The 26,470-nt window shown below is 39.5% G+C and overlaps 1 protein-coding gene across 3 annotated transcripts in view; it reads left to right on the top strand.

The window, feature by feature from the left end:
• prdm6 (PR domain containing 6) overlaps positions 1-20,001 on the top strand; it is a 56,824-nt gene extending 36,823 nt beyond the window's left edge. Inside the window, exons 5-9 of one of the 3 annotated variants that reach the window (XM_036980408.2) lie at positions 1,472-1,596; positions 3,873-4,215; positions 8,966-9,049; positions 13,557-13,733; positions 17,884-19,816. In XM_036980408.2, the coding sequence (XP_036836303.1) occupies positions 1,472-1,596; positions 3,873-4,215; positions 8,966-9,049; positions 13,557-13,733; positions 17,884-18,001 (847 nt within the window). In that variant the 3' untranslated portion in view covers positions 18,002-19,816. Of the gene's footprint in view, positions 1-1,471; positions 1,597-3,872; positions 4,216-8,965; positions 9,050-13,556; positions 13,744-17,883 lie in introns of all 3 variants that reach the window. The other 2 variants (XM_021606777.3, XM_090238170.1) reach the window with 2 other exon arrangements.
• Positions 20,002-26,470: the final 6,469 nt, after the last annotated feature.

Below are 26,470 nucleotides of genomic sequence, written 5' to 3'. Positions count from 1 at the left end.
GCTTCATATTTATGTTGTGGTGGAAGGAATGAATACAAACTCACAGGCTTCAGTAGCTAGGCCGAGACCAAAGAAGCAATTCTGTCAAATGTTTATATATATTTTTTTTTTACATAATTATTTGAAATATATGGATATGTTATTTGCTAGTGAAGCATATTTAAGATAGTGACAAATTAATGCATATCCCACTGCCATGGAAATGTACAGTATAATGCGTATTCATTTCGAAACTGATTCATTAAATAAGCATTGCATCACAGCTGCCATGTTTCTTCTTGTAAAACCTCAGCTTGTCACATGCAGAGTTTTTCAACTCGCCAAAGAGGAAATTGGATGTGATGCTTGGACGTGATTATATATTCTGTCAGACACAAAGCAAAAGGCATACTGAGGGCCTCTAATGCTTTTGTTTGCGTTTACTGTCGTACATCGTTTGTACATGAAATTGTGTTGTGAGCAGTTCACACATACACACTGGGCACACCACATTTCAACATCAAAATTTGGGGAATATTTGGTTGAGACGTTGATCAATGAGATTTCAGATTCACCCACTCAAAAATACAGACGTTTGTTGAATTCTCAAAGTGTTATCTCTATGCTTTCAAACATCTAAAAGCACAAATTCTAATGGAGAAACAATGTCAGATTTTTGGTTTAGGGCTCAATTCAATCCGTATAGCCAAAGTTCAGCGCTAATAGCTCGCTTGAAATGTAAAGGTAATTTTTCGATTGAACAGACATATGCAGTGTTTACCGTGAATTAAGTCCCTGTGAATGCAGGAACACGTTTTTGATGAAGTCCTATTCTGTAACTTGCATTTCTGGTTAAGATGGAGACGTAAATCCAACATATTAATTATTAACTTGAAGATTACATTTGAAATCTATTTTTTTTTGTTGAACCCTGGGTTGAATTGAAACAATAGCTGTTGATTTTGCAAATGCTATATTGGCCTATTAGATAATTACTTTTAAAGTATGGTTACATTTCATATGCTCTATTGAACCTCCTTTGGAATGACTTTGATAGCAACAGTGAATCTATTTAGTTATTCATTCTCATGATAGCACATTGGTAGTCGTCAGTGACAAATATCAAAACGAAGCAGTCCTGGGCTTGGTTAATACCATGGATGGATTAGTTGTAGATAGATCATGTCTCCAGTAGGAGGTGCTGCCCAGCCTATTGTTTTTTACTGATAGTGCCTATAATGTAGAAAATCTGATATTGTTTCAAAGGTACATATTCAACATATTTTATACAAGCTTGATCTATGTTGAAAATTGGTTACCATGATGACATAATTCTGTGGTTGAAACGTCACCCTCAAAACAACTTTTTTTCAAATCCAATGTATTTTCCATGTCGATTCCACGTCACAATACGTTGACAAATGACATTGAAACAACCAGTTTGTGCCAAGTGGGTCGATGAATTGACAGCATTGTTTTCTCTACTGCACAGATCATGTATATTCTACCGGGCATGTATGGACATTCCAAGAGGAACAGAACTCCTTGTCTGGTACAATGACAGCTACACCTCCTTCTTTGGCATCCCTCTACAGTGCATTGCACAGGATGAAAACTGTAAGCATCTCTTTCTCCTTTCTAATCTCTTCTAGTCATCTCTCTCTCCTGTTTTTCTATATTCAACTAATTTGTTTCATTCTTCTGTCCCAATTAACATATACAGGAAATAAAACATACATACAGTATACAGTACATTACTCTGTGCTGGGCCATTGGGTTGGTGTGCAATTGTTGTTGTTGTCCCTATTTCATCTGAACATTCAAAAGGGATATGATCCACATACAGCCATCAGCATGTACTGATTTAAACCATTTAAAAAAAATATCCAAATATAGTATGACTCCTATAAAGATATGTAGTATTTCCATGTAAGAATACTAGAATGATATAGTACACAACATTGTCATGAATAGGACTTAATGACAGACATAAAGAATCTGGTGCCTAACATAACCCAACAAAGCATATTTGCAAAAGGACTACTGTCCAAAAAGTAGTAGGTTAATGAAAATGCTATTATTTACTTTGGATTTCAGTGTGTCATTTTATTAAAGACAAAAAGCATTTGACTGGGCATAGCTGTGCCAAGCCACAAAAACTGATGCAAATAGTGGACCCTTAAATTGACTTAAGCCTGATTTATATGGCTGAACCTAACAAACCTTGCCAGTGCAAACAGGATGAAAAATGATTTTGTCATATTGTGGCGAATTAAACCAATGACTCAATGTTGATTTTCAACGGACAGTACCCGTTAGTTACGTATCACAATTTTCTATTTTCTAAGCTGTTCTCTCATAGAAGAGACAATCGGTTAGGTTTATTGAAACAATAGTATTTATCTCCCCCAGACATTTTTGAGGGATTGTCTGTTAACAGTCTTTGTAGGAGCATTTGGGAAAATGAATGACTATTTTCTGTCTTAACCAGCATTTTGCCCCATACTGCTCTGTCTGGTTTCTTTGGAACTCACTGGCCACTGGAGGTCTTGGACAACCGACAGGGCCTGACAGTTCACTGTTTACATGTTCGACATTTTATTACTTCAGTCTAGTTGGAGTCCTGTTTAGACAAGTGCCTTTTCATATAAACTGTTTTAAAAGTGTATAGTATAATTTGATAGATGCAGTATTGCAGCCTTAAAACGTGGCAAACAATGGAGAGGTCGAGAAGGGAGAGTGCTGTGAACTCCTTGCAAATCAGCATACCCTGCATGAATCAATATATCTTAGTATGGCTCTCTTAAAGGAGAATCTACCCATTACAGACACTGAAGCCTGGTTACACAGAAATAGACCTCTTCCCCTAATACAACCCACATGAAGGAATAGTGTGTGCATGTGATAGCAAATGAAAGCTGCTGGATTGGTTAGGTTCAGTACTATGAATTTGCCCTTTAACTAGTCAATGCTCTCGTCTACAACATGCCCAACTTCAGAACCACCTCACAATTGTTTTTATGTACATTTTCACAAGTTAGCTTCAATCACACTTCCTTAGCCCGATACTGAACAGCGTTACGAGATCTAACATTAAAACAATGCCCAGAAAAATTGAAGTTTTATTAAATAAGAAAGGCCTAGCCCTACTCCCACATGTATCACGTTACAGTTGTGTAAATGTGTGTTTATGTACACAGCGTGTTGCAATACAAAGAATGTGGGATGTGGTTTGTCCACCCATGAGCTATTATGGCTCTGACTTCTTGAATGCAGTCAGAGATCAGTGTGTAGTGATGAAGAATCATCATATGTTTCTTATAACAACGATGAAACGTTCTTGCATCAAGTTGTTTATGCTTTAGGATGCACAAAGACTGCAGCTTTTCTTTTCTGTGATCCAGTAGCTGAGAGAGAATAGATCTCATCTGTGTTGTTATGTTTTGGTCATGACTAGAACTCACCCACATGGTAAGAAAAACAACAACATGATAGTCAATGACAGTCAAACCCAGAACCAAGATAGAATAAGTATAAATTTAGCCTGTTGCATTTAGCCGAAGTGAAATGAAGACAGATTAAATTAGTTAATGAATTGTGATGACAGTATTCTATTAACTTTAGCTAGGGAAACATGTATGTATGGAAATCTATTCAGTATAAAAGTTTTGTGATAATACAAATAGGATGCATAAGCTTCAAAGCATAATATTTTTCCAATGTCTTTATTTTCAATATTAAAACTCTGACCTTGTGAATTAGAATGAATGTTAGCACCCTTATACAACTGGAATGGGGTAAGGCACAACATACTAGCTGTATCCTCACATCACATGCCGATAGTGGTTTACATGACTATATGTTCCATGTTTTCTACTGTTTTCCTCCTTTAGTGAATGTACCAACCACAGTTATGGAGGCCATGAGCAGACAAGAGACGCTGCAGCCGCTCAGTAAAACGGGCAAAGGTTTCTCGGTGGCCCTGCTGCGCTCCATGGTCTTCCCCCACTCGCCCTGCTCCAGAAGCTTCTCCCTGATGGACAAAGGTGGCCACACGGACTCCGGCTTCAACCAGATGAGCTCTAAGAACCAGCGAGTCCTAGCCAGCCCCACCTCCACCAGCCAGCTGAGCACCGAGTTCAGTGACTGGCACCTCTGGAAGTGCGGCCAGTGCTTTAAGACGTTCACGCAACGCATCCTGCTCCAGATGCATGTGTGCACACAGAACCCAGACAGGTAAGGTAACAGCCTTTGAGCCATCTCATAAAATGAATCATCATAATGCTTGATATATCCTAGTAGTCTCAGACTCTTACAGACATTTAGGCGTTCTTCTTGCTTTGTGTCTATTTTTAATTTCAGAAAGTTCTGTTTCCATGGGGTTCATTGGGGAAATAAAAAAAAAACACTTGCCATGCTATTGTATATAGTGTAGTGATGAATGGGGTTGGTTGTCACACTTTTTACTCGAGTGTATTTCTCAGCACCAGTATATCTTACAAGACTCTCTTCAATATTAGTAGAAAGACCAAGGTCTGGGGTTGAAATGGGGACCCTTTTTATCCTCACATCTTATTCCAACATGCCATTAAAAGCCATCAAACACACGGTCCACTTGTTACAACCAGCCCCATCGTGGGGTTGGTTGTCACACAGTATGGGGTTGGTTTACATACTGTTTGCTAGTAGCTTATTCCTTTTGTAACAGGAAGTGAAGCAATATAGCATACAGTCTTATAAATAGCCTTTCTTTGATAAAATGTTATTTCTAACACAATTCAGCATTTTATGCCTCGTAAATAACGTGCCATTTTGAGTACATTTCTGTGTGCATGCATGTGTTTGCACATGTATGTGTGGGTATGTGACAGACAATATGTGTGGAAGAGGGAGGCAACGAAGGGAGCTCTTTATAGCACAAACAAAAAAGAGCTTGTGATTTTTACTGTATACTGGCCATGGCAATGTCCCTGAACAATATGATTACATTGGCTTCTAAACAGCTTCTAACCCCAAGCCATGAATGGCTACCCAGACTATTTGCACCCCCCCCCCCGCTGCTACTCTCTGTTATCATCTATGCATAGCCACTTTAATAACCCTACCTGCATGTACATAATTACCTCAACACCTGTGCCCCCCGCACATTGACTCTGAACCGGTACCCCCTGTATATAGCTATATAGCCCCACTATTGTTATTTACTGCTGTTCTTTAATTATTTGTTTTTCTTATCTCTTACTTTTTTTCTTAAAACTACTTTGTTGGTTAAGGGCATGTAAGTAATAATTTCACTGTATGGTCTACACCTGTTGTATTCGGCACATGTGACAAATAACATTTGGTTTGATTTGACATGAAAGGCCCAATGAGCACTAACATAGGAGCAAATCAAATTTCATGTCAAATGAAAGCTAATAAATAGTCTGGGCTATATTTTTGAGAAATTAAGGCATACATACAGTCGGAAATTTACATACACCATAGCCAAATACATTTAAACTCAGTTTATCACAATTCCTGACATTTAATCCTAGTAGAAATTCCCTCTTAGGTCAGTTAGGATCACTACTTTTATTTTAAGAATGTTAAATGTTAGAATAATAGTAGAGAGATTGATTTATTTCAGCTTTTAATTCTTTCATCACATTCCCAGTGGGTCAAAAGTTTACATACGCTCAATTAGTATTTGGTAGCATTGCCTTTAAATTGTTTAACTTGGGTCAAACGTTTCAGGTAGCCTTCCACAAGCTTCCCACAATAAGCTGGGTGAATTTTGGCCCATTCCTCCTGACAGAGCTGGTGTAACTGAGTCAGGTTCATTGGCCTCATTGCTCGGACATGCTTTTTCAGTTCTGCCCACAATTTTTAGGATTGAGGTCAGGGCTTTGTGATGGCCACTCTAATACCTTGACTTTGTTATCCTTAAGCCATTTTGCCACAACTTTGGAAGTATGCTTGGGGTAATTGTCCATTTGGAAGACCCATTTGTGTTGCTTCAATATATCCACATAATTTTCCTGCCTCATGATGCCATCTATTTTGTGAAGTACACCAGTCCCTCCTGCAGCAAAGCACCCCCACAACATGATGGTGCCACCCCCGTGCTTCACGGTTGGGATGGTGTTCTTGGGCTTGCAAGCCTCCCCCTTTTTCCCCCAAACATATCGATGGTCATTATGGCCAAACAGTTCTATTTTTGTTTCATCTGACCATTTCTACAAAAAGTATGATCTTTGTCTCCATGTGCAGTTGCAAACAGTAGTCTGGCGTTTTTATGCCAGTTTTGGAGCAGTGGCTTCTTCCTTGCTGAGCAGCCTTTCAGGTTATGTCAATATTGGATTTGTTTTACTGTGGATATAGATACTTTTGTACCTGTTTCCTCCAGCATCTTCACAAGATCCTTTGCTGTTGTTCTGGGATTGATTTGCACTTTTTGCACCAAAGTACGTTCATCTCTATGAGACAGAACGCGTCTCCTTTCTGAGCGGTATGATGGCTGCGTGGTCCCATGGTGTTTATACTTGCGTACTAATGTTTGTACAGATGGACGTGGTACCAATTTTTTTTCTAAGGTCTTGGCTAATTCATTTAGATTTTTTTTAGCAAAGAGGCACTGAGTTTGAAGGTAGGCCTTGAAGTACATCCACAGGTACACCTCCAATTGACTCAAATTATGTCAATTAGCCTATCAGAAGCTTCTAAAGCATGACATGATTTTCTGGAATTTTCCGAGCTGTTTAAAGGCACAGTCAACTTAGGATATGTAAACTTCTGACCCACTGGAATTGTGATGCAGTGAATTATAAGTGAAATAATCTGTCTGTAAACAATTGCTGGAAAATTACTTGTGTCATGCACAAAGTAGATGTCCTAACCGAGTTGCCAAAACTATAGTTTGTTAACAAGAAATTTGTGGAGTGGTTGAATACGAGTGTTAATGACTCCAACCTAAGTGTAGGTAAACTTCCGACTTCAACTGTATTTTTTTCAACAATTTTCCATCCCCCAAAAATGTGAAATAAGCAGGCTTTGATTTCTGGTCAAACAGATGGAGAAGGGGTCTTGTAAAACAGTATAGATCAGTGCAGTAGAGTTTAGTACAGTGGAGAACACTAGAGTACAGTATAATTCACTGTATTGTACTGAATTCTACTGTGATGACCAAACCTTTGAAACATAGACATATATGATTGGTACAGATCTTGTCCAGTCCAGACCCCTACAAATGCTAATACATATATATATATATATATATATTATTATTATTCTTTTTTTTTTTTAAATGTACCCCTTTTTTCTACCCATTTTCGTGATATCTAATTGGTAGTTACAGTCTTGTCCCATCGCTACAACTCCCGTACGGATTCGGGAGAGGCGAAGGTCGAGAGCTATGCGTCCTCCGAAACACAGCCCTGCCAAGCTGCACTGCTTCTTGACACACTGCTCGCTTAACCCGGAAGCCAGGCGCACCATTGTCAGAGGAAAACTGTCCAACTGGCGACCATGTCAGCGTGCATGTGCTCGGCCTGCCACAGGAGTCGTTAGAGTGCGATGGGACAAGGACATCCCGGCCTGCAAAACCCTCCCCTAACCCGGACGGCGCTGGGCCAATTGTGCGCTGCCCATGGGTCTCCCGGTCGCGGCCGGCTGCGACACAGCCTGGGATCAAACTCGGGTCTGTAGTGACGCCTTAGACCGCTGCGCCACTTGGGAGGCCCCCCAATGCTAATTCAAATGGTAGTTACCACATGGCTTGACCTCGGTATCATAGATGTTACCAACATTAAAACATTTACAAAGAAAATACCAATATATTTTTTTTACTTTCACCTATGAAAAACTCTAATTCCCCTCACCTCAATGTTTTGTCATGCTGACATGATTTGACCAGGTGGATGAGTTATTTCAAATAATTCACACATTTGAACCTTAAAATTGGGAGTAATTAGCACTGTGACAACCAACCTCTGAGTCTCCCCTATACTGTATCAGATACAATTAATTGTTCCTATCAGTAATTTGCATGCCAATACATGTGGTCTTTCTCTCTCACAGTGGTTTCAGGGTTCAAATCCAGTGTGTAACATCTCCCAACTTAATTAAATGCAGTGTGGGGGGAGGGTGGTATTGGACATTTTTGCTTAGCACAATTTTTCTTCAGAGCATACAAACCTATAAATCAGTTGCAGCTGTCACAAAGAAATACCTACCCTAACTGTGATGCGGAGGAAAACAGATGCCACTTATTCAATAAACTAATATTCATACAGAAGAAAAATGTTGCCTGGATACCCAGGAGTTGAAGTCAATATGAGCGTTTGTCAATACTCAACTTTATGACCCTGGGGTGCAGATAAAATTTAGCTGAACAAGGGAATCTGGATCTGTTGATATTTGGATGCACAGCCTTTGCACCCAGTAAATTACCCAATGCATCTGTTTAAAATGTTCTCGGCTGTGGTTTATGGGTTTTGGCTTATACATATTTATTGATGTTTAGTTTATATGTACATTTGGGAGAAAGATGAATTGCTGTAGTATATCAGCACTAGAAAAATCATTTTGCTTACCTGTTTAGCTGAGATCCTACAAAGGAGTGCCCGAGAAGTTTTTCTTATTTTTTTAGTCACTTGGAATGTATCCCTCAATTTTAAAGAAATACCGTATCTTTATGATAATATAGTAGATCAAGGAACAAAGCCTGTTGTGTTTCTGTTTACTTTGCTACTTATCCTTTAATTTAGTATTCAGCCCTTCAGTATGTATCAATAGTATTTATTAATATTGAATATCTAACAGAACAATACAATACTGTACAGTATTCCTTTAAGAAATGAAGCATTTGAGGATAGTCTATCACTTACCCAAATAAGGTGTGCAGTAACTATGAGCATTCATTTTGAAGGATATTATGTTTGTTCTTCTGCATTTCCAATGAACGATAGGGTGGTTACTGCTCAGGCTTTGTTTTTTCTGTTCTTAGGGCGAAAAGGCCAGGGATCGCCCTACTGAGAGTTTCAAATGGGAAAGAAGTGGTGGTGTGTAGCACAGAAGGGCCTCTACCTCAGTAAATAACGTTTCAATACTCTAATCAGCAATGAGCACTTGATATTCTAGTGTGGTTCTGTGTTACTAAGTTGGTAGGGCATTGAGCTAGCAATGCCTGGATCATGGGTTCGATTCCTGCTGGGCCACCCATATACAAATGTATTAATTCACTGTTGTAAGTCGCTTTGGATAAAAGTGTCCACTAAATGGCTTTTATTATATTAGTACTACGTATGTGTACACTCCTGACTTTGTTGACACATAAGATTATTCAGTTATTTTGTTGATAACTCTTGAGTCTAAAACCACAGATGCTCTACAGGATTGCTATGGAAAATCAAGAGCATTGATATATAGTATGTAGGCTATGTAGATAGTGGATGCGGCCCAAATGGGACCCTTTTGGGCTCTGATTAAAAGTAGTGCACTGTACAGTATAGGGAATATGGTGCCATTTGTGAAGCACCCTTAGTTGTAGATTTAGATCATGCTGAGACGTCTACCAAATTTTAGCCCCACCAACTCGGAGTAACAAGATTGTTAGACAAAATATTATATTTATTTATGCATAAGTAACATCTCCTGAATTGTAAAACTCAATTAATTGAATTGTAATAATCATACAATTACTTGAAAGCAAAATAACTTTAAATAGCATCTTTATTCAACCCTAACCAGTAAGGTAACATTATTTATAATAAGGGTTACATGAAGAAAATCGGACCTCTCTGAAATGAAAATGGATGGCCCTCCATTCAGCAAAATATATTTGACCTAAATTATCCCTGAACACCTGAAAAAAAAAAGTGACCCTTCCCTATACCCCAAATAATTATTAAAACAAAGTAGATGGCAGAGAACATGTTTACTGTTTACCCTTACTTCTTGGACAGACCAGAGCTTTAGATATGCAGTTTTAAAGCTGTTCTTTGTCCTGAAAGCATTACAGGGCAACGCAGGAATTTTGATAGTGCACAGGGCTATGGTCCAGAAGGTTGTGGGTTCGCAGACAAGCATGGACAAGAGTAGAGGTGAAAATATCTCCTTTAAGCATTGCATGAATCAATCATTGTATTTGCAGGTTAGAGAATTTTTTACATTTTTATAAACAGGTCATGCAATTATTTGACATATTAGTATAACCTTTTTTAATACCACCAAAATTACCAAAATTACAGGTTAAGAATGGACAGAGATGATAGGCCTGTGTTCATCTTATCATATTTCTCAGATGCAAAATCAGTGTGACTTGTTTGCAATGAAACTGTCCCTGTTTACAAATGATTTAATCTGAGATGTCATTAGGAATCTTAGCATGGTACTTCCAAGGGTTAGGCCTACCTTTCCACCCCAGACAGAGTAGGCCTACCTTTCCACCCCCAGACAGAGTAGGCTTACCTTTCCACCCCCAGACAGAGTAGGCCTACCTTTCCACCCCAGACAGAGTAGGCCTACCTTTCCACCCCCAGACAGAGTAGGCCTACCTTTCCACCCCCAGACAGAGTAGGCCTACCTTTCCACCCCAGACAGAGTAGGCCTACCAAAGCAGAAACATGTAAGCTTTAACAATAAAAAGTAGGCCTATGGCATACCCTCTCATACCCCCTCAATTTGAGTCTTGGTTTGAACTTAATAGCCCTTCACTGACATGGATGTAGGATATTTAAAGAGTGCATGGTGGGTGGAGGAATTGACCAACAAAACCTATGGATATAGGTCTACATCATGGGCAAAAAAACACATTGTTTTTAATAAAAATGTACTATAGTAGTAGCAAGCTATCCAAGTTGACCTCCAGTAATCCTCATCTTCGTCCTCTCCTTCTCAAACTGAACAGAACATAGGCTATAGGCTAGTCTGCACTTAGTAGCCTATATTCTATGGATCATTTGATTGAGGCCACAGTAAATAACCTACTTGATATTGCCCGCCCAGAGGAGAATCAGAAATGAGGGGTGGCATCGGGTACCCATCGATATGTAGCCTAATAAGAAACTAATTCTAAAACAATGAGAAATGTAGACATTTTATCAATTACATGACCATCCCTGGACTAGACTTTTTAAAAAAAATACTAAACCCAGACGGACCCTTGACTGAAATTGAAAAAGCATGACCCTCCCCTTATTTTCCTCCAGGTATCAATTATGTAAATGACGTTCCATCCCTAAAGGGAGACCGGGGCTGGTTGTCACAGTGCTTATTACTCCCAATTGAAATGGCGCTGTGTAATAATTATAAGGATAGCGTGTGAATTCTTTGAAAAAAACTCATCCACCTGGTTTATTCATGTTAGTATGACAAGACGTTCAGGTGAGGGGAATTTGTGTTTTTCATACAGTAACATTCAAAAGTTTGGACACACAATTCAAGTTATAACAATTCTGTTAACAGGTCCGCCCTGTCCATGTAATGATATTAACTATGATCTAAACAGAAAAACTGATCCTAGATCAGCACATCTACTCTGAGACACTTTGTGAATAAGGGCCATGATCCTTGCTGTCATTGAGAGATATTATTTGTCAAACAGTCCCCACCACCACTACTTTCAGAGGGCTCCGGGGTGAAGAATCCCCTAGGTTCCGATCTAGGATCAGTTTCCTCTTCCCTAATCCTAACCATTAGTGGGGGAAATGCTAAACTGACCCAATATCAGCATCTAGGGGCAACTTCACCCCACACCTTTTAAGCTCAGAAGAGCCCTACAGATGTTGTTTCGCTCCGGTTTATCTGTTTGTCTGTCACTTGAATCATTGCAATTATGCTGAACTCACTAATCTTTTCAATGCAAACAGTATGATGCTACTTTTTCCATTGGGTCATGTTTTGGAACAGTTGGCACAACATAATGGTTAGACTTTGAAAAAGAGCTGTCCTTATCCACCAATTTAGGTTATCATCTAAATCCTATCCTTCACTCATAAACCCAATAAGCTTTCAACTGGTGGAATACCATACATTATAATACAATACAACCTTTATGAGGTCTTTGTTTTGTTCCCTGCTCATTTGATTACCATGATTGGTTGACGAGGGCCATTATCTCAACACTAGAATGTAATAGATTGATCAATAACATGGAAACTAAGACCGTGTGTGTGTGTGTGTGTGTGTGTGTGTGTGTGTGTAGTGTAGATATTTTCTGTGGAGTGATTTTCTAAACCATTGATATATGTATTGTTCAAAACCAAGACATATAGCTGCAATGCCAAAGGGGTTTCCTCTTATAAATGTAAGTTGTCTCAGTGGAGAATAACTGTTAGTTGCTGAGCCGACAAAGAGCTTTACATAGTCCTGTATTATATTGAAATGATAAATATGTCTCTATCAAGAAATTGATAGCACAAAAACAGATCCCAAGAAGTAAATAATTTGATCCAAATTATTCCAAATAATCTTGCGTTGTTATTATAAAGACTTTAGATTATAGACACATTATCCACAGATGTCATTATTTACATAAGCAATTAATTGAATATCAAGCCGTCGGTGACCTGTTAATCTATTAGAAACCTGAACAATTACTTTCATACAAGTATTTGTGTACATGTATTTTTTCCTTCGTTATTGTGCATATGTGCCTGCGTGCGTGGCCCTGCAGAGGCTCCCTGTGTTGTGTTGGTGATGGAGGTGTTTATCTGTGGGGCTCTCCCAGGCTCACTGCTGTAATAAACAATAACCTGACATTAATCACACGGCGCGGCCCTAATAAATTATATCCACACATTAATCACATTAAAGTATTCACAATCAATGCACCTTCGCATAGAAAAACCTCAAAATAAATTGTGGTCTAAGTCACTGAGGCATACTTTATAGAATGGGGCTGATAAATGAATAGAACCCCCCATGGAATTGCAGCTTTATGTGGAAAACTGCAAGTGAGAATTTTTCCATTATATTACACTATTTTGCTCTAATTACTTTCACTTTTCCTCCACATAATACCGCTAGCTATGCCTTCAGATTCACAGAATGTGCATGGTTTATATTGCCTATTTAACAACAAAATAAAGAACATTGTTCCTAACATCTGCACACTGTTATCTTCTGGTGTTATCATGTGCTGTTAAACTCTAGGCTGTCTAAAATCACACCATCTAATTGATGCAATCATTGTCATTTGGTAAAGGGAGTAATAACTTTGCCCTGGAAGGTTTGTCTTCTCTCTGAAGGAATCATGTGATTGATGGCACAGTTGAATAGTCAATTAGTCTAATTACTCCTGTAAGAGCATTTCTTTGTGGCCTCTGTCAATAAATGTGTGATTTGTTATCATGCGCCACTTATTCATTGGGATCACTGTGAGAATTAGCAAAGATCATTAGAGCTCTACATACAGATAGGAACAAACGACAGAAGGAAACAGAAAAACCCAACTATACCTAATGTTTCCAGTATGTTGTGCACATATTGATAGATGGCCAAGTCATGGACTGGGGCCACATGGTTGATTAGGGTCATGCTGCCATGGTAACGGGAGCTTGGTGTCCTCCTCTACCCCTCTGTGTGTGTGTCTGCAGACCATACCAGTGTGGACACTGCTCCCAGTCCTTCTCCCAGCCGTCGGAGCTGCGCAACCATGTCGTCACTCACTCCAGCGACCGGCCCTTCAAGTGTGGCTACTGTGGCCGGGCATTTGCAGGAGCCACCACTCTCAACAACCACATCCGGACACACACTGGGGAGAAGCCATTCAAGTAAGTAACAGTGAGTACCATTGCTTCCTCCAATGACACCATTACAGAAAGCACAATGAATGTTTATGGCACACTGTCTACTCCTATTGTCGCCCCCACCATTGCCCACTGTGTCCGAAAAGGCCTGAATACTGATATACACTTAAGGTTAGCACACACACAGTGCCAGAAGACACTTATTAGATGAGGCCAGAGGTTTCACAATGCCTACATGGTACAAAAAAAAATCACTTCAACTACACTGCAAATTGAAATATTTGCTCACCTACCTTTCTTTGAGTGTCTCTCAGTGGCAAGGCTGTATTTGAAAGTGGAAGCTTCGTCTCTGCTACAGCACATATACTACTGGTCAAAAGTTTTAGAACACCTACTCATTCAAGGGTTTTTCTTTATTTTTACTATATACTACATTGTAGAGTAATAGTGGAGACATCAACACTATGAAATAACACATATGGAATCTTGCAGTAACCAAAGAATTGTTAAACAAATCAAAATATATTTGAGATTCTTCAAATAGTCACCCTTTGCTTTGATGACAGCTTGGAATTCTCTCAACCAGCGTCATGAAGTAGTCACCTGGAATGCATTTCAATTAATTAATAGGTGTGCCTTCCTAAAAGTTAATTTGTGAAATTTCTTTCCTTCTTAATGTGTTTGAACCAATCAGTTGTGTTGTGACAAGGTAGGAGCCTTGAACTTTGAACGTTTTTTCAAGTGCAGTCGCAAAAACCATAAAGCACTATGATGAAACTGGCTCACATGAGGACCGCCACAGGAATGGAAGACCCAGAGTTACCCCTGCTGCAGAGGATACATTTATTAGAGTTAACATCCTCAGAAATTGCAGCCCAAATAAAAGCTTCACAGAGTTCAAGTAACATACAAATCTCAACATGAACTGTTCAGAGGAGATTGTGTGAATCAGGCCTCCATGGTCGAATTGCTGCAAATAAACCACTACTAAAGGACACCAATAATAAGAAGAGACTTGCTTGGCACAAGAAACATGAACAATGGATATTAAACCAGTGGAAATTTGTCCTTTGGCCTGGAGTCCCAATTGGAGATTTTTGGTTGCAACCTCTGTGTCTTTGTGAGATGCGGTTTGGGTGAACGGATGATCTCTACATATGTATTTCCTACCGTAAAAAACATGGAGGAGGAGGTGTTATGGTGTCGGGGTGCTTTGCTGGTAACACAGTCTGTGATTTATTTAGAATTCAAGGCACACTTAGCCAGCATGGCTACCACATCATTCTGCAGCGATACGCAAACCATCTGGTTTGGGCTTGGTGGGTTTATCATTTGTTTTTCAACAGGACAATACAGTTGGGTCATTGACCCAACACCTTACACAGCCTGACCCAGGCTGTGTAAGGGCTATTTCATCTAGAAGGAGAGAGATGGAGTGCTGCATCACTTGACTTGGCCTCCACAATCACCCAACCACCCAACCAAATTGAGATGGTTTGGGATGAGTCGGACCACAGAGTGGAGGAAAGCAGCCAACAAATGCTCAGCATATGTGGGAACTCTTTCAAGACTGTTAGAAAAGCATTCCTCATCAATCTGGTTGAGAGAATGCCAAGAGTGTGTAAAGCAGTCATCAAGGGAAAGGGTGGCTATTTTGAAGAATATAAAATGTATTTTGATTTGTTTAACACTTTTTCGGTTACTACATGATTCCATGTGTGTAATTTCATAGTTTGATATCGTCACCATTATTCTACAATGTAGAAAGTAGTAAAAATAAAGAAAAACCCTTGAATGAGTAGGTGTTCTAAAACTTTTGACCAGTAGTATATATCACAAAGCGTAGCTATTGTTCTGCCATAGTCCACAAAGCAAAATCCTTCCCAGCTAACCCATTTTGGTTTTGGGCGGGTAGGGGGGAGGACGTTTCCTGGATGTTGTAAGAAGGTTATTTTTTCAAATAACCAAAGGAGAACATTCAGGGACATTCATGAAAAATGTTCTGTGTTAACTGGGCTCTGCCATGCCAGATGCTTCCCCATATCTCTGCCAGTCTGATTGATGCTGTTGGAGATTTATGTAATTAATTGAGCAAGTTACAGGCTCACACAGGCTAATAGATTTCTGTTAGTCTAATGGACATTATATGCATGTGACCTTGTTGACTCAACATCATAAACAAACGCTGTTGGAACGTTCACTGTAAAGCACACCCTATTGTGCCAACATTAGCTTTAATACAGTCACATATTATATTACCCGGTCCTATAATAGGACATTGTAAATGCATTATTACTGTGCAATTAACTCTATTAAATGAAGTGAGATAAGTATGTCATGATTTCATACTGTATTCCGCTCTTACACAATAACAAAGTAAGAACCATTTCTACCAGTGAGTACAGTAGGACTCCTTGATATAAGTATCAACATTTCTATGATTGCCAGGACAGCAATATTGACATTATATGAGCAATATTGACATTATATGAGCGTATCCATCTATATTGAATTTTCATCTTATAGATACAGGTAACTGACAAAATAACGGAAACACCAACATAGTGTCTTAATAGGGTGTTGGGCCACCACGAGTCACCAGAACAGCTTTAATGCGCCTTTGCATAGATTCTACAAGTGTCTGGAACTCTATTGGAGGGATGCAACACCATTCTTCCACAAAATGTTTTTGTTGTTTTGTTGATGTTGGTGGAAAACACTGTCTCAGGCAGCGCTCCATAATCTCCCATAAGTGTTCAATTGAGTTGAGATCTGGTGACTGACACGCACACTCACACACACGCACACTCTCTCTCACACACACACACACACACACACACTTTAAACCCCCTATGTTCAAAGTCACTGAGATCTCTTCTAGCAATGGTAGCCAAAAAAAAAGGCATTTTTATACATGACCCGAAGCATGATGGGATGTTAATTGCTTAATTAACTCAGGAACCACACCTGTGTGGAAGCACCTGCATTCAATATACTTTTTATCCCTCATTTACTCAAGTGTTTACTTTATTTTTGGCAGTTATCTGTATATCAGTGATCCATAGTTTTTCGCAAGTTTGAAAATGGGATGAAACTGGGATGAAATGTAATTTACAGCAGCTACTGTCCTCTCATCAATGTAGATAATAAATCCCACCAGATTGTCACCATGTAGCCAGGGACAGTGGTGTGAAAAGGTGACTGATTTGAGGCCGACCAATCAAGTAACGAATCAGCTTTCTAATAAGCAATCAGTGATACACAAATGTGTCATCAGCACTTCAAATGCTCCAGAGAGGAAGAGGCACACAAAGACATTAATGAATACACCACAGTAATCTTTAGCTAATCAATAGGGGCTGAGTTATTTTCATTGAGCTGATATGCTTGATAGATTAAAGCTGGCATTTTCTGTTAGTCAGGAATGCTCACGTGTTTTCTACTGCAAAACGTCACTAAACGAATTCCGTGTAGTCTGCAACTTTGGCCCTTTCACTGGCTCTACTTTTACCTTAGGCACAAACAGCAAATTCAGTAAAACTAAGAGGACATTACCGCATATCCACCGCTTTTTACTGTTAGCAGATTGACAGAAACGGGTGCATCCTTGTCACATAATCTGGAAAACTGGATAGTAGAAGGATCTAGTTTACTGAAAGGGGTGATTCTCACAAATTGCTATGATGTAACTAAGGATTCGATACAGTTAGTAGAACAGAATGCTATAAGAAGCTGTCCTTACATAATTACTACTCTAGACACCAAGCCCCCTAGCCAAGTGCATTAGCAGCACCCAGCCCCCTACATTGCACACGGTCCCTTCTTTCTGGGCTGCTAAGCACAATACTTCAGGAGAGGCTCTCTTTGATAGCCGGCCTACTGAAAATCTCTTTTTGTTCTCTATCTACTGGATGTGACAATGATGCGTGCCTTATCTAGACAGGCCCCTTGAGGGGGGCCCCTCCTCTGAGATTATTGACAGGGCCCAATGTTGGGAGGCATTGGGGCCTTCGCCCATCATCGGCATCAAGGCCAGAGGACTAGGCTCCAATTACAGCCCTCTGGCCCAGTCAGATTCCCAGCCACTTTGGAGTGTCAGTTGCCATTAGGATGCCGAGTGATGAGGTGGCATGTACGGCTGGCCTCTCTGAGTCGTTTTGTGTTGTGTGTTCAGGTGCGAGAGGTGCGACAGGAGCTTCACGCAGGCCACCCAGCTCAGCAGACACCAGCGGATGCCCAACGAGTGCAAGCCCATCAGCGGCGAGAGCAGCGAATCAATCGAGGTGGATTAGCTGATTGACTGGCCGGAATTAAACTGCAAGGAAAATCATGATTAAATGTCACGGACACTTAAACAAAACCAAAGATTTCCTCTGAGAAACTCTCAATCAGCCCCAGAAAACCAAAAGCAGTAATAAAATAAGTAAGATGTTAAGAGTTATTGATCTTGGCACAGAAAAGGGACCAGGAGGGGGAGGGTAATGTTGGGGGAGTGGGGATGTTGAAGGGAGGAGAAACAATTATTTATTTATGACTGGGGAGTTATGGTTCCCAAAGAAGACCTGAAACTGGGACAGCAAAAAAATACCAAAAATGTCCACTGTATGTAGCTTTATATCTCAGTTGTCTTATTCTTTGTATCCTAATACCAAAGGGAAAGGAATGTTGGGGGGAACTGTGAGGGTAGAACATGCCTCTACTGAGAATGCACAATTTCTCTTAAATTGCACCACGAAGCATGATTTAGGAGGGGACTGTGTTTCCACCACAAAAATAAGAAACTATTATCCACAGTATGAATTGTGAAAACTAAATTATATTTATCTTCTATTGCTCTCATGTCATGCTTCGGGCACTTTTAATAATGATTATTTAATTGTTTCAGTTCAATCTGATGCTCCTAAATATAAGAATGGAGACTATTTGAATATTAATTTTGTGTAAAAAAAAAAAAAATACTATACATCTTCACATTCTTGTTATTAAATGTAAAACTGATAGTTCACAGATTAAAATAGACATTTTGTCCAGAAAAGGAAGATGAGTTTTCATGGCATCTATTAAGAAACTACTGTATTTCAGGGCAAGCATTTGTTTAAGATCCAGGTTGGAAATCAGTCAAATAACATCTGGTTTGCCCTTAATCTCAATGTATCAGTGATATCTATTTGTCACAGGCACAATTGTAAGCTTCCCTATACCTGTTTAATGGCGACGTTCATTTTAAGATTCAAGGGCAAACTACATTATGATTTGAAATGTGCTGCATTTTTTGATTTTTTTTTTACATTGTTATTGTGATTGTTTTGTTAGTTTTACTACGCGATGTAAATTTGATTTCGTCTTGGATGTACATAGTCTCATAACGATACACTTCTAAACAGGTGAGGAAAAGCACGACAAAGCCCAACGAGGTTTGAGCCTGAAATTAGAGCATTTAGGGATGGATTCACTTTGAGACCAAGTCATCAGACATGTTGATGCAAATCTTATCAAATCAAACTGGTTTATTGCTGTATTATTATGGGCATAATGATTTGAGTTGAATAAGCAAAGCAATTTAAATCAGATTAAAAGAAGAAACGTGTATGATAATCATCTGTATACGACAGGGATCATCAACTAGATTCAGCCACGGGCCGATTTAGTTTTTTCTTGAGCGGAGGGTCAGGGGGCGGAACATAATTACAAATGATTTGTAGACTGCAAATTGACCGCAAGAAGCCCAAACAGATATAATATTGAGCTAAAACAATAATTTCAAACCTTGCTTACATTTGTATACGATCACATATCTATCTATTACGTGTGGGGAATACTTTGGAACAGATTCCTAAAATTAAAATCACAGAGCTGATTTGCTGGTGCTTTCAGTGTTTTAAGTCAGAACTTGGGGGTCAAATAAAATCGCCCACAGCCAGCCAGTTGGGGATCCCTGGTTTATGAGAGACTTCTACAAAGTGTGTTTAACTCTGACCTTTCAACATTTGGACTCTTGTTTGCATGATTTCATCCCTTCCTTTTTTTATTTATTTTTTATAAGAAAGGGCTCAAACCATTCCTCTGTAGAAATTAAAACAGTGACCCAGTTTTGAATATTATCAATACTTCTATTGATGGTTTAATTCATTGCTTCTTAATCTGTTTTACTTTTGTGAATGTTTGTCATTTGTATATCAAATCACAATCATTATATTTTGTAATGCGTTAACATGACACTTATCGCCTATCACAGGTATAATCCATTTATAGATGTAAAGGTATGGAACTTTGAACAATGCGATATCCCTACCGTTGCCCTAAGAATTAGTAGTATTATTTTAGTACTTTAAAAAAAATGCCTGTGATATTTTATGGAGGACAATGTGCTATACTATTCTATCTAAAACAAATAACATTGAATTAGATTTTTTAACATGGTTTTTGAAAAATGGCAATCGTCTCTGAAAACACGATACATCACTTCCAGCCATCACAAACCAGAAAGTCTGAAATGTTCTGTTTTTTTCAACCATGATTTTCCTGTCACTTGATGTTTGTTCTTTACAAAGAGAGTTTGTGTGTGTGTTGGACATAGCGGTAAAGTGTTTTCTCAGATTCATCTTAGCAGGCGGTGATGTATCAGTGTGTCCGCGGGGTGTGCTCCCTGCCCGTGGCCCCTGCGTTGTGTGTCTGTAAGGTCACGTCCCACAGCGCCGTTGGTTCTAGTGCGCGGGCAGCTGTCGAGAGGTTATGGATCTGACCCGGAGAACATGAACTCCGCTTGCTCACACCGCCCCTGATTTATTAGGCCGTCCATACACCTTTCAAGCATGGCCCTTTTTTTTTTCTCAACCCCTGGCTGAAATCGTCAAGTAAAAACAGAATTCAAAGCAGCTTTTTCAATAAACCTATCCACAAGTCTTTTCCCCCTTCAGCAATGTGTGGGTGTTGCTGCTCTGAGACCTGTGCTGCTGTTAAAGAGAGCCTTTCATATGACTGAGTCAGGGTAAAACTGCTTTCATTTCCCATGTTGTCCAATGCCACTCAAACAGAACATGTAAATGATTTGCAATGCTTATTTTGGCTCAACTTGCCCAATCTTATTTGGTGAGGATAGACAAGGTTAGGAATTGACATATATATATATATACAGGTCTTTTAAGGCATTATAAACTCCTCACTTGGTTTAGTGCTGGTAAACACTGTCTGGTGGCTATATTTGGAACAGGATGGGATCTGAGTTCCTGAGCAGTCTGGACCCATATTCCAATAACATGTTAGATTTGAGGATGAATGTTCTAAGTTGGGCATTATTTTGTGTTCAACCTAGTGGAATCAAAATGCCATTATCTTTGTTAGTGCAGTCAAAAACTGGATTCTCTTGTGTTTTATATATATATACACTACCGTTCAAAAGTTTGGGGCCACTTAGTAATGTCCTTGTTTTTTAAAGAAAAGCAAAAAAAAATGTGTCCATTAAAATAACATCAAATTGATCAGAAATACAGTGTAGACATTGTTAATGTTGTAATTGACTATTGTATGGTTTTCTGGTTTACTAATGATCAATTAGCCTTTTAAAATGATAAACTTGGATTAGCTAACACAACATGCCATTGGAACACAGGAGTGATGGTTGCTGATAATATGCGTCTGTACGCCTATGTAGATATTCCATTCAAAATCTGCCGTTTCCAGCTACAATAGTCATTTACAACATTAGAAATACAGTGTAGATATTGTTAATCAATTTGATGTTATTTTAATAGACATAAAATGAGCTTTTATTTCAAAAACAAGGACATTTCTAAGTGATCCCAAACTTTTGAACGGTAGTGTACATAATAAGAGCTATTTAAAAAAACTGCCTGAAATTTCAGCCTGTTGTGGTGGGATGGAGTTTCGACATCACCAGGTGGTAAATTAGTAAATAGACCAATAAGAGTTCCAAACCGCTCTGCCAATAACAGCTAGTTTTCCCCTCCCTACCCAGACAACTCCCAGACAGTCCTAGAAAAAGTATTGCTTGAGTTATTTATCTTTGCTAAGAAGCTATTTTTGTTTCTTTTTCAACATTTTCATTCAAACTATTACATTCAGGTACTTAGTTGTTACCCAGAAATGATTTAATATTGAGATAAAAACATCTGCATTGGACATTTAAGTGTGCTAGCAGTCAACTTTAACAAAACATCTTATCTTCACCCACTGGTGGGACACTTTAGCGCTTCACATCACCTGTATTGTCATAGTGTGTTTGGATTAGTCATATAATGGCCATATTTTGCCAGCTGTTTCCATTTTCCAGTAATAATCTTACTTGCTCTCCCATGCACGCACCACATACATTTGAAGGTTATAACAATTATAACACTACCTTGAACTCAAATAGAAAAAACATATTTAACCACCTTTCCGCACATGCTTAGCAACTATCGCAGTTTGAAGTTACAGTACCAGAAACAAAGTTGCCAGCTTTTAGAATGATTTAAACAAATGATTCTCACGGGAATTTGACAAATTTGTAAAACAAATACAGTTAAGATTTCATACATCAATCACCATACTTTGCCATGGGAACTAGGACCTGTGAAATGCAGCTTCACTCAGGCTAAACAAATGATCACACAAAAAGTATTATTTTGAAAGGCTACATGTGAAAGTGGCCCTGGGGGTTTGGACTGTAATGGTTTGCGTTTCATGGAATTTCCTGCTCGGGAAAATATTAAACAGACAAGGGTCACACTTTCAAAAGCAATTAGTGATCAAGCCGGAGTTTTTCTAACTTCTAAAAAAAAAAAAATTAATTGGAAACATAATGTAGGGAAAAAGTCTGAGAAATGAAAGTTCTCTCTTGACCTTGTTCAATTACAACCACCGTTTATTAACTTAACGTGTCAGAGCGCTGGATTCCCCCCCAGTTTTATTGAGTTTACTGTACAGTTGTGTATGTCAGAGAGCATACACCATGCACATTATGTGATCCAATGGGATCAATTTAAGTGTGGAACATAACAGCCAGAAGTGAAAGAGGGTGGGAAACCCCACTAACGCATCATCCTCACCTTACTGGTCATAGCACAGTACGATCATGGTCACATGGTCTAACTATAATCTTAATGACCTGATTAGTTTCTACTTATCTGATTAACACCACTTAATGGAAACTCTCCCAGTGTAAAACATGGTCTAAGGGAGATTCCATTATGGCATGGGACTTGGTGATCCATATTCACGTGTCTGACAAATTACTATTAATTCCACCCAGGTTCTCCCATTAGCTGCAACATGACAAATAGTCTGTTCACATTATGCAGAGTGAACACCAGTCACACAAGTCATGCCAGAGATACTTATCATTGTCAGGTTAGGCCCCATGCATAATGCCAAAGGTAGCAATCAAAGCCCAGAAAAGTGTTTCCAGGCCCGGAGTTAGCCACCACGGCTCAAACGAGAATAAATCACATGGGCCCGGGCCTGGAGTGAGTGACTCGGTAAACATGCTGATAGTGTGTCTTTATGTCATCTGTGTAAGCTGTTGCTGACGGTCTGTCCTCATAAGTACGGGGGAGTTCAAGCAGCGAGGAGGGCAAGTGTCTAAACAAGCCATACGTCACTATCAGCTGGGCCAGGTTTTACAGACAGCAGTCTCCAGCAGGCCCTGGGCCCTGCTCCTCGCCAGCCAGATAAAGAGCCAGGAGGAATTCAGCCCTTCACTTCAGCCACCAGACGGATGAGCTGTGAGCGTCTGCACACTGTCAGCCCAGATGACAACACAAGCCATCCACCACCCACCACCACCAGACAGAACGCATGGGAACACACTCAGGCGGTGTTAAGACATGTTCAACATGTGATTACATGTGTAAACTATCACACTCCTGCACCCGCAGGTCAGCAGATTGAGCTCATCAACCCATCTCGAAATATTCAATTACATTGTTCTATCATTTGTTAATGTGGAATTTGGGTTGGTGCCCTAGAATCCATCTATAAATCCTTGAGTATCAAACCTAAAAAAAAAAACTTGAAAAAGAAGTGATTAATAGAGACGCTTAACATCAAACATGTGTGCGATGTCAGAGTGGTAGAGTAGCAGCCATTGACATGACAGATACAATGGATATAAATCAAATAACATTTTATTGGTCACATTCACATGGTTAGCAGATGTTATTGCGAGTGTAGCGAAATGCTTGTGTTTCTAGTTCTGACAGTGCAGCAATATCTAACAAGTAATCTAACAATTCCACAACAACTACCTAATACACACATCTATTAAAGGAATGGAATAAGAATATATAAATATATGGATGAGCAATGACAGAGCGGGATATGGAACATACAATAGCTATAAAATACAGTATATACAGATGAGATGAGTAATGCAAGATTTGTAAACATTAAAGTGGCATTATTAAAGTGGCCAATGATTTCAAGTCTGTATGTAGGCAGTAGTCTCTGTGTTAGTGACGGCTGTTTAACAGTCTGATGTCCTTGAGATTGAAAAACAGATTCTGTTTCTCGGTCCCAGCTTTGATGCACCTGTACGGACCTCACCTTCTGGATAGTAGCGGGATGAACAGACAGTGGCCCGGGTGGTTGTTGTCCTTGATGATATTTTGGGCCTTCCTGTGACATCAGGTGCTGGTGTCCTGGAGGGCAGGTAGTTTGCCCCCGGTGATGCGTTGTGCAGACCGCACCACCCTCTGGAGAGCCCTTCCGGTTGAGGGCGGTGCAGTTGCCGTACTAGGCGGTGATACAGCCCAACAGGATGCTCTCAATTGTGCATCTCTAAAAGTTTGTGAGGATTTTAGGTGACAATTTCTTCAGCCTCCTGAGGTTGAAGAGGCGCTGTTGTGACTTCTTCACCACACTGTGTGTGTGGGTGGACAATTTCAGTTTGTCCGTGATGTGTACACCGAGTAACTTAGAACGTTCCACCTTCTCCACTGCTGTCCCATCGATGTGGATAGGGGGGTGCTCCCTCTGCTATACCGTAGGATGTGTTTTGAGAAATACTCTTAGGGACTGGAGTCATCTACTGTAATCGGATATTATGCCAACTACACTCCACACATCTTTAGAAATTACCAGGCCAAATAAAGACAGCACTTCATCAACTTTAAATGAAGTGTAACTTTTTAAGGCTTGAAGAGCAACTCTAAAAACGAACTTGTGGCATCGATATGAGTCTGAAACATTTATTCTACCGTCAAAATTTGCTACAAATTGTAAAGAGGTCAATTTTGGTCATAAAGTCAGTCTCGTCTGAGACTTGTGGTTGTGACTGCACCACAACGTAAATTAAGAATGACCACAAATGATCTATTATATTGACCAGCTGGACAAGTGCTCACTCTAACAATGGAAATACAAGTCCTCGAAGATGGAAGGCAGTCGGGGAGGAGGCGAGATCAGGTGGGACCATTCTAGTCAATGAGAGGGCCGATACGCTTGTGACCAACAGGCACAAGTCCGATATAAAGTTGTTGTTTGTTCAGTTGCCAGGACGTTACGTTTTCATACTTAATATCAAATCAGTACACTCGTAACAACCTAAGCATTACAAAACGTCACATTTTTTGTTTACCAAATTCAACACTCATTGAACTTCAAACAAAAACTGCTCGTTTGGTGGGCGCAAAAACGGCACCTGCTGGAGGAGACCGATTTTGGGCCGAGTTGAGCCTCTGGCTTCACCTCTTCCTCTCTGGGTTGGATTTTTTTCAATCCTGCCCACATGCCCACAGCTGGTAGCACACAGGTAATCGTCAATTCGGAGTGCAGCTGCACACGACCCAATCGTAATGCCTGTGGTACATTTGGGTTGTCTTTGGATATCCCGATGGGATTAGTTCGGGACCATAGGTAAATTAGATGTTAAAATTCTAATAGCTCCAAATTTCAATGACTTAAAAACCTCAAACCAACTATAAATTGTAGAAATTAACATACAAATATAAAAAAACATTTCATGAGAAAACTGAAAAGAATCCAACATGAAATATTGTCTAATTTACATTGTAAATTATTGATAGTGCCTAACTAGCCTTGGAGATATCCACCAGCTTGCCGAAGCTAATTGGCAAAATTATTTGGATAACTTTTCCCACCTGCGAACACACACAAGAAACCCATCAAACCAAACCACAAAAACAACTCACGTTTGAATTGTCATGGCCACGAGTATTTCTTAATTAACCAAATGAAAGAATATCTATTATATTGACAAGATAGCCAGATGACCACTCAAACAATGGGAATATATGTCTTCAATGATTGAAGGCAGGCAAGATCAGGTGGGACCATTCTAGGCAGATACGCGTGTCAACAACAGGCACAATTAAGTTGTTTTTCTCAAAGTTGCCAAAATGCCACGTGCATCCACTTATAATCAGTACATTTGTAACAGCCTAAACACTACAGAAATATTTGATCAAACAAGCCTCATGTAATTCAACACTTTCTCATAGACCTCCATACCAAAAAAAGTGCTCATCTCACACAGACAGATTTTGAGTAAATCCTTTGGCTCTCCCTTGCTGACCAAATTTAAATAATCAGGAAGTGCGGTCACCCTTTAATGAAGCCTTCATGCTTTATAAGGCCTACAAGAAATCCTTCATTAGCAAATAAAACTATGTAGAATGGCTTCTTACGGCACCTTTTGCAAATCACCAGATGTAGACCTTTATGTCGATGACTTTGTTTATAATTGTTTAGTCAAGTTTTATACTGCTTATGAAGAACATATGAATGCTCTCTATAAAGCCTTT

This window comes from Oncorhynchus mykiss, chromosome 6, assembly GCF_057628025.1.
Source record: "Oncorhynchus mykiss isolate SJ-2025 chromosome 6, ASM5762802v1, whole genome shotgun sequence".
NCBI classification, from domain to species: domain Eukaryota; kingdom Metazoa; phylum Chordata; class Actinopteri; order Salmoniformes; family Salmonidae; genus Oncorhynchus; species Oncorhynchus mykiss.
Note: the sequence above shows the minus strand (reverse complement) of the source record. Positions and strands in the feature narration are given on the sequence as shown.